This window comes from Amblyomma mixtum, chromosome 1 (genome assembly GCF_055824585.1).
Source record: "Amblyomma mixtum isolate Tamu chromosome 1, ASM5582458v1, whole genome shotgun sequence".
Lineage (NCBI taxonomy): Eukaryota > Metazoa > Arthropoda > Arachnida > Ixodida > Ixodidae > Amblyomma > Amblyomma mixtum.
In genome coordinates, this window is record NC_143012.1 from 134,211,265 (window position 1) to 134,219,518 (window position 8,254).

At 47.2% G+C, this 8,254-nt stretch overlaps 1 protein-coding gene across 1 annotated transcript in view; it reads right to left on the reverse strand.

The window, feature by feature from the left end:
- The window catches only part of LOC149367653 (acetylcholinesterase-like), a 176,860-nt gene that overhangs the window by 19,441 nt on the left and 149,165 nt on the right, over nt 1-8,254 (reverse strand). The window contains exon 5 of the mRNA XM_089575250.1: nt 6,134-6,347. Within this exon, the coding sequence (XP_089431376.1) occupies nt 6,134-6,347 (214 nt within the window). The remainder of the gene's footprint in view (nt 1-6,133; nt 6,348-8,254) is intronic.

Sequence of the window (8,254 nt, forward strand, 5' to 3'; positions counted from 1 at the left end):
CCTTCCCCCCTTAGTCATCGATGCTGTAACGTCGCACTGGCTTACGTTGGCGACTGGAACGCCGTAGCGGCTGCGACGTCTCGGGCTCCGGAGGTCTCCGTGGGCGGCTTTACATAGAGGGGAGAGCGAACGAGGGACAGGTTTGCTGGTCTGTTGCCCGGGGATCAGAGCACCATGCTCTGCGAACATGGTTGCGGTGGCGTCGGTGCACAGCTCCGTCTGCCGTCCGCAGCTCGTACATCACGTGGCCTATCCGTCGCGACACGCGAGCAGACAACCACTCCGGCCCTGGCCAGAAGTTTCGCGCGTACTACACGGCGTCACCGGCCGGGAAACCTCGTGGTGGCGGCTGCCGAAGGCATCTTGCGTCACTCTCGTCCGGGTGAAGGCTTGATTGGGCTGTCCTGAACTTCCGGCCCAACATGACTTCAGCTGGCGATTTCCCGGTCTCGGCGTGCGGCGTGCAGTGCTGTTTGAACAAAGACCGTGCAACCTTGCATAATACGGTGCCCTGTCTCTGTTTCCGTAAAGTACACTTCAGTTCTCGGACCACCCGCTCCGCCCTTCCGTTGCTCGCCGGGTGGTACGGCGCTGCATACATATAGTCTACACCATTTAGTTTCAGGAAAGCCTGGGTTTCTCTGCTTGCAAAAGCGGTGCCATTATCCGACACAACCTAGTCGGGCAATGCATGTGCTGCAAACATTTTGCGGAACTTTTCAATTACTGTAGATAACTGGAGAGACGGCATCCCTTTGATTCCCGCCCATTTCGTCAGGGCGTCTACCACCACCAAAAAAACGCGCCCTGCACGGGTCCTGCGAAATCCACGTGTATTCTACTCCACCGTCGTTCAGGCTTAGTCCAGAAATGCGTTGGCGTCCTTGGTTCACTCTGGCTGTTCTCCTGGCATGGCGTGCAGTGCCTGACAAACTCGACGATCGTTTCGTCCATCTTCGGCCACCACACGTATGACCTAGCGATTGCCTTCGTGGCCGTCACTCCCGGATGGTTAGCATGCATAAGACATAGAACTTTCTTCTGCAATGCCTCTGGAATTACTACGCGGAATCCACAGAATACACAGTCACGATGTACGGACAACCAGTTTTGTCTTACCGAATAAGCAGAATACTTCAGGGCTACCCGTTCTCGCGGCCAGCCCATAAGGTTTCGTTAGTTCACCTGGTACAGCAGGGGATCACCCCTAGTGAAGGCTGCCACTTCCGTTGCGCTCACTGAAGGGTACTCCACAGCTTCTAGAAGGAGTATGTCGCCTGGCGCCTCGGTCTTTTGGCGGGTTAAGGGGCCCGGTAACCTGCTTAGGCAGTTGGCGCTTCCATGGTCCTTGGTTTTCCTATACTCGAGCACGTTATCGTATGCTGACAGCATTAACGTCCACCCTAACATGCGGGGAGAAATAACCGCCGGAATTTGCTTCTGCCGCTGGAAAATCCCTAGCAGGGGTTCGTGATCCGTGAGAATGAGGACATTCCGCCCAAAAAGGTATTGGTGAAAATGTCGAACCCCAAAAACCACGGCAAGGGCCTCACGGTCAATCTGAGCAAAATTTGCGCTCCGCCCTAGAATCTGTTCTGGACGCATATGCCACAGGCTCCTCATTTCCTTTGCTGTCGCGATGAGCCAAAACTGCTCCCACACCCACAGATGATGCGTCGCATGACAACACTAACGGGACATCCGTCTTAAAATGCACCAGCAATGAGTTAGATGGTAGCAACTTCTTCAGGCTCTCAAACGCTTATATATGCTCTGCACCCGAGTTCCATGCTACGTGGCTATCCAACAAACGATACAGCTTTTCCGCTTCTTCTATTCTGCCCTTCAAATACTGATTTTAGAAATTTATCATACCCAAAAAGGCTTGCAGTTCCTTTTTGTTCTGAATGAATGAATGAATGAATGAATGAATGAATGAATGAATGAATGAATGAATGAATTTATTTGGACAGAAATACAAAAAGTCTGTCGAGGAGGCTGACAAAAAGGCAACGAATGCCTAAGTGTCAGTCCCCTTTCTGAAAACACAAAACACTCGAGCAACACGGGGTAAGAAAACTACATAAAGTATATACATACACTTAAAACGGAAGGTAAGTAACATGCAATAAATAACAGAAACAGTGAAAGCATGTTACACTTTCAAGGAGAACAATCATACCTGAATAGATAACAGGTACAAGTTCACTTCTTTTTTTTGAAGTTTCCTAGAGATGACGATTCGTTCACAATACTGAGGATGGTAGGATGATGATTTAGGAAATCTGTAATTATAAAAGATAGCTTTTGCATACCGTAGTTTGTCCTTATCTTACCTGTGTTGTACGTAGTGTGTCTTGTATTATATGTGTGCTCTTTTGGAAGGTATGTTTTGAAAAAGGCGCTTTCATTATGGCTGATTTCTCGAAATATTACAATAGCTGTTTTTTTGTTAATAATATTTTGTATTGTTAATATACTATTCTTCTTGAAAAGAGGCGCAGAATGACTTTTATAGGGCGCATTTTCAACGACACGTATCATACGTTTCTGTAAGGTTAGCAAGCTGTCGATGTTAGTTTTCGTCGTGGTACCCCAGACAGATAAACAGTATTGGAGGCGTGAAAGCACTAGGCTATAGTACAACTGCTTTTTTAATCGAGAAGAAAAGAGATGCTTTAGTTTATTAATAATGCCGATGGATCGTGCAATGTTGGTTTTCACGCTGTCGACGTGGGCGGTCCAGTTTAAGTTTTCTTCAAACGTAACACCAAGGAACCTATGGAAAGTGGAGCGCTGGACGACTGCATCACGAAATTTTATTACTATGTTGTCATCAATGCACTTGTTACGAGGGCGAAAGGCAACGTATTTTGTCTTTTTAATGTTTAGTTCTAACTTATTTTCTCTAAGCCATTCTGAAAGATTACTGAGCCAAATATTTGTTTCTTGTTGGAGAGCATACAAGTTTTCGCCAGAAAAAAAAACAGTGTCATCAGCGTATATGATTATGTCAGGTGTTAGAGGCACGTTTGTAATGTCATTAATGTATAAGAGAAAAAGAAGCGGCCCCAGATTGAACCCCTGCGGAACACCGAATTTAATTTCACCAAGTGATGATTTGTGGTGACGAATGTCGGTACACTGCAGTCGGTTAGTAAAGTAGTTTTTAACTAAGTTAAGAGCGGTACCTCTGATCCCATACTCATATAACTTTTGAAACAAGATATCATGCTTAATAGAATCAAACGCTTTTTTAAAGTCTAGAAATATTCCTATTGTATACAACTTGTCTTCAAAATTACTTATTTTTTCTTTAATGTTTGGTAGCGCCGTTTCGGTACTTGGCGAATAAGCTACTTATTTCAGCTTCAACTGTTGGTGCAAGAAAGAAAGATTTTCTCATACTGCATGGAATATATGACTGATAGTTCGGGCTGTCAGAATCGAAAGCATTTGACAGCATTCGACTTGGGTGCAGGAGATTGGTGGATGGCCTCGACCTTGACTTTGGAGGGGAATATGCCCTTTGCGTTAATCCGATGCCCTAAATACTCAAGGCTCTCCTTGAAAAATTCGCACTTTCCCGCTTGAACTCTGAGCCCCGATTTGGCCAAGCGGCTGAGGACTTCAACCAACATCCGTTCATGTTCCTCAATCGACTCGCTGGCAATCAGAATGTCGTCTAGGTATGTCGCTACTTGCGGCATCTCGTCCAACACAGTGTCCATGGTTCTTTGAAAAACCTCAGGAGCAACGGACACACCGAACGACAGCACACGACAAACCTTGTACATCCCCTGCACGGTGTTAATCTGCCGTTTCTTTATCGACCACAAGTTGTTGATAGGCCTGCGTCAGATCCAGCTTGGAAAAAAAAACACGCCCCTTCCTAATCTATCAAAAAGTTCCTTGCTTGTCGGAAGTGGGTATACATTGTGTTTCGATAATCCCCGCATATTCTGAGGGCGCCGTTTTTTTCCGCACCACGACGATTGGCGTTGCCCAGTCAGAATATTGAGTGGGTTCAGAATTCTCAGCGCGTGGGTTCGAATCCCATCCTCGTCGCCACTGTAACAGACTGACACGTGAGTCACACTGCACAGAATCAAAAGCGCTTTATCGAAACAATACGAACGCTAAAATAGCTACGGCGGTGGCCAATTATCAGCACAAGCGGTGATAGCAATACAGGCACAAAGCTGGTGCATGCTCTGCTGTGGCACACCTACGTCACAATGCGTGACAATCTATCACACCGCTCTCTTTTCTTCTCTTCCTCTATTTACAGCGATTTATTTACAGCGATTTAAAAATGCGGTAGCCCTGCTATGCCGTCAGGGTGCGGCCTCTCTACACGGTGTCCAGAGACGTTCTCCCCACCTTCACTGCCGGCCGCGTCCTCCCAAGCTTTTCCTTCCCCTTGCCCCCTCCTCCTCATCAGCGGGCCGTGGTCGCTCTCCCGGGAATTTGAAATTGCCGGAAACACGCGGCTGCTGCTCTGAGTTGCCCCACTTTGCTCACGGGCTGGCTCCGTCGGGGATGGGCCCTGCGCTCCCTTCTTGCCGGCCGTCGCCTCCTCTCCCGTCATGTGCAACGGAGCTTCCGCTACGCACACACTTCGCTCTGGGACGACACTGCCTAGGCGCTCGCGCTGCAACGAAACCACTCACTGATTAGCCAAGTCCCTCCACTATTATTGTATGCAACGCCGGTGTTCCTGTTGAAGGCCTGCGGACGCTGCTTCTCATGCAGGTACCGCTCCTTCCGATATCACACTTTTCCTGGTGTTCCTAGCCTTTATATGAAATTTAAATAGTGTTGCATGGACCATGGAAACCACCCTTTTTTCTTTTTCCGGAGGAGTAAAAAGGAAGAACGCTGTCCTCTAGCAAGTTCCTCGGTACTGCTGTGTACTGCTCCTCTAGCGCAGCCAATTTTAGAGGCAGGATATGTTCACGAAACCCTGGAGAAGATTACCATGACTAAAGATACGGAATACAAAGAAAACAAATTCCTTCTTCAAAATATTCAAAGTTTCTGCAGCTTCGAAAAGTTTGGCCCAGGTTTCAATCTCCTCCATTTGCGAATCTCTACACTTCTGGCGCCGCGTTTAAGAGCCTCCTCCCGTTGCTAAATGCGTGGCATTACAGTGCTTTGCTGTGGGAATATACCTCCGTCGCCAAGAGTAGATATTCCGTACGCGAGCGTGCTTAGGCACCGAAATCGTCTCGGGAACTTGGGCAGCATGCCCTGCCCTTTGTGTGCTAGAGGGCAGCTTATTCTCTTTTTACTCCCATATAGGCTTATTAGTGTTTAGTGTTTAGACACTAAATACGTTTAGCTCCATTTATCTGCAAACTCAGGAGAAGATCGTACGGAACTAAACAAAAGAAACATGAATCTGCACCTATTCGAAATTTACCGAATTTAGCCGCCACAGTAGTACCTAGCAAAATCCAATCTTTCTTCAAGCTTTAAGTCCTTTGACGGCTGAAACAGAACACCTTCTTTACCCGATGCTGTAGACCACCAGGCTATCGCCGCAGCCTTTCGCGATGCGCGTTCTAGCTCGTTTCGTCTTAAAACTCGTCCTGTTTGCCATCAACCAATCGTTCCTACCGCACTCGTTACAAGCCTGCCACCTTGATCGTGCAATTAAGCCGGTTGAGCCATAGGCCGCGTACTAAGGCAGCCAGCCCGGACGGACTGAGCCCGTTGAAGAGCGCGCGAGCCGAACACCGACAGCAGCTAAGTGCGCTCTCCAACACGAAAAGCACCAAGTTTAGCTAAAATGAGCGGCTGGTTGCGGTGGCTCAAGCCGGGAAAGCAGACAGAGTCACACCTGCACTCTCCGTTGCACGAAGAACAGAAGCGGGACAAGAGAAAGGCGTGTTCAGGAGGCAATAGATCTTAAGAATAGCAAAGAGCACATTCCAGCATCTACGGGCCATTTTAAAAAGCGCTACGCCTTATCTGCAAGGTATGCCATACTTACAACTACTCAAGATGGTGAGACAGTGTTCTTTCGAAACTGTAGTAGACAACGCAAAATCATTCTTTTTTTTCGCGTTTTTTTTATAATTCTACTAGTTCATTGCGAGTATGCCAGGTCGTCCGACGACCGCCCCACCTGCACCCTGGTCGCTAGCTGGCTGGGCGGCTCTTCGAGGAGGTCTCCTCCGAACGTAGGGAAGAAGCGAGGCCATCCGGGCCGGGCGAACTCTGCCGCCTCAACATGCTGCTGCAGGCACACCAGCGGGGAGAAGCTGGCGTTCGTGCACACTGCGTGGCGAGCCGCCTCCTCAGCCAGCAGCTGCCGGAAGGAGCTCGTGCTGTCCGGGTACCTGCGCCAGGGGACGGCCACACTGAGGACGACACCTGTCAGGTGCGAGTTGCCGCATCGCTCACCTACGCCGCATGCAGCAACAAGGTGCATCCGAACCCCGCCCAAGCCACTGCTCGCTGCTTCAGCCCTCCAGCGGAAGTAGGAAAAGGACAGTCATATGCTGGGACTCGGGAAATTTCTTTTTAGTAGAGGGTGGATGTGAGGGCTTAGTTTTACAGCGACAGCGCTGAAGGCCCGTTGTCTGCGTTTAGCGTCACTGTATTAGTAAACGTAACCGGAGTGTGGCAACCACGGAGAAGTAAGAGGGTTAACGTGGAAGTAAGAAGTCCATGGTGAGAGCAAAGGAGTGCACAGCTGGAGGGTGGCTGCCTTGAAAATGCATATAAAACGAAGATAAAACGAATATGGCCGACCACTTCAATAAATATTTCCAATCTGTATTCGCAAGAAACACGAGCCAAAGCGACGCACACGACGAAGCACATTCTCGTGAAACGTCTATCGATGCTATCAGCTTTACTCAAAGCGGCGTGTTTCAGCAGCTGATAGAATTGGACGAAAAAAAAGCTATCGGCCCGGATGGAATACCTACATGCTTCTTGAAACGGTATGCTGAATGGATGTCCTTCTACTTGGTAATTATATTCCGAAAATCACTCGTAACTCATTATCTGCCACAAGACTGGCGCACTGCCATTGTTATACCCGTATTTAAAAGTGGCAATCGCACACTTATGAACAACTATCGGCCTGTGTCACTTACTTCAATCTGCTGTAAGGTAATGGAACATGTTATTGCGAAACATATTATCATTTTTTTGGAAACAAATGGACTACTTTCTGAATGTCAGCATGGCTTCCGTCGAGGGTTTTCAACGGTGACACAGTTAATTGAGACAATACATGACCTTTCTAAAGCTATACATGACCGGGGACAGATTGATGTTATTTGTGTAGATTTTGAAAAAGCCTTTGATAAGGTTCCTCATGACAAATTACTCCTGAAAGTGCGAAGGGCTGGCATTAATGGAGACATCCTTAGATGGATAGAAGCGTACTTGGCCAAACGCAAACAGGCGGTACGTGTTGACAATTGCGAGTCTGGCTTTTTGGATGTGTATTCTGGTGTACCACAGGGTTCTGTGCTGGGGCCATTGCTATTTCTAGTTTATATCAATGACGTAGTATGTGCAGTTGGAAATTCTGTTAAACTGAAACTATTTGCGGATGATTGCCTCATTTATGCACCTGTCACATGTGAAGGAGATCAGATTAACATTAGCCAAAACCTGCAGGCTTTTGCTCTTTGGTGTGAGAAATGGGAAATGAAAATCAACTTCAATAAGACCACATTTACCCATATAACTAACAAACGAAATATAATTTCTTTTCAGTACAGTATTGCAGGTCACGATTTGGTTAATGTTAGTACATTCAAGTATCTGGGGGTGTCAATTTCTCACAACCTAAGTTGGCACAATCATGTCGAAAATGTTTGTGCGGTGGCACATAGAAAACTGTGTTTTCTAAGAGGAAAGTTGGGGAGAGCAACGAAAGATGTCAAACTTTTAGCATACAAATCTCTCATCCGGCCTTCCCTAGAATATGCATCTGTAGTATGGTCTCCTCGGCAGAAGATTCTTTCAACGGAAATAGAAAAGATTCAAAGACGTGCAGCGAGATTTATTTGTTGAAAATACAGGAAAACAGATTCGGTAACGGAGATGTTAAACTCATGTAGTCTAGAAACATTAGAAAAAAGACGTAAAAGGCAGAGATTAAAAATACTTTACCAAATCATTCACGGAGAAATTAACATCAATAAAGAAAAATATCTGCAGCCTCCAGGTAGACTAAGCTCCCGCCTTAACCACCACAAAGCAATTCGGCCATACTTGACACGAA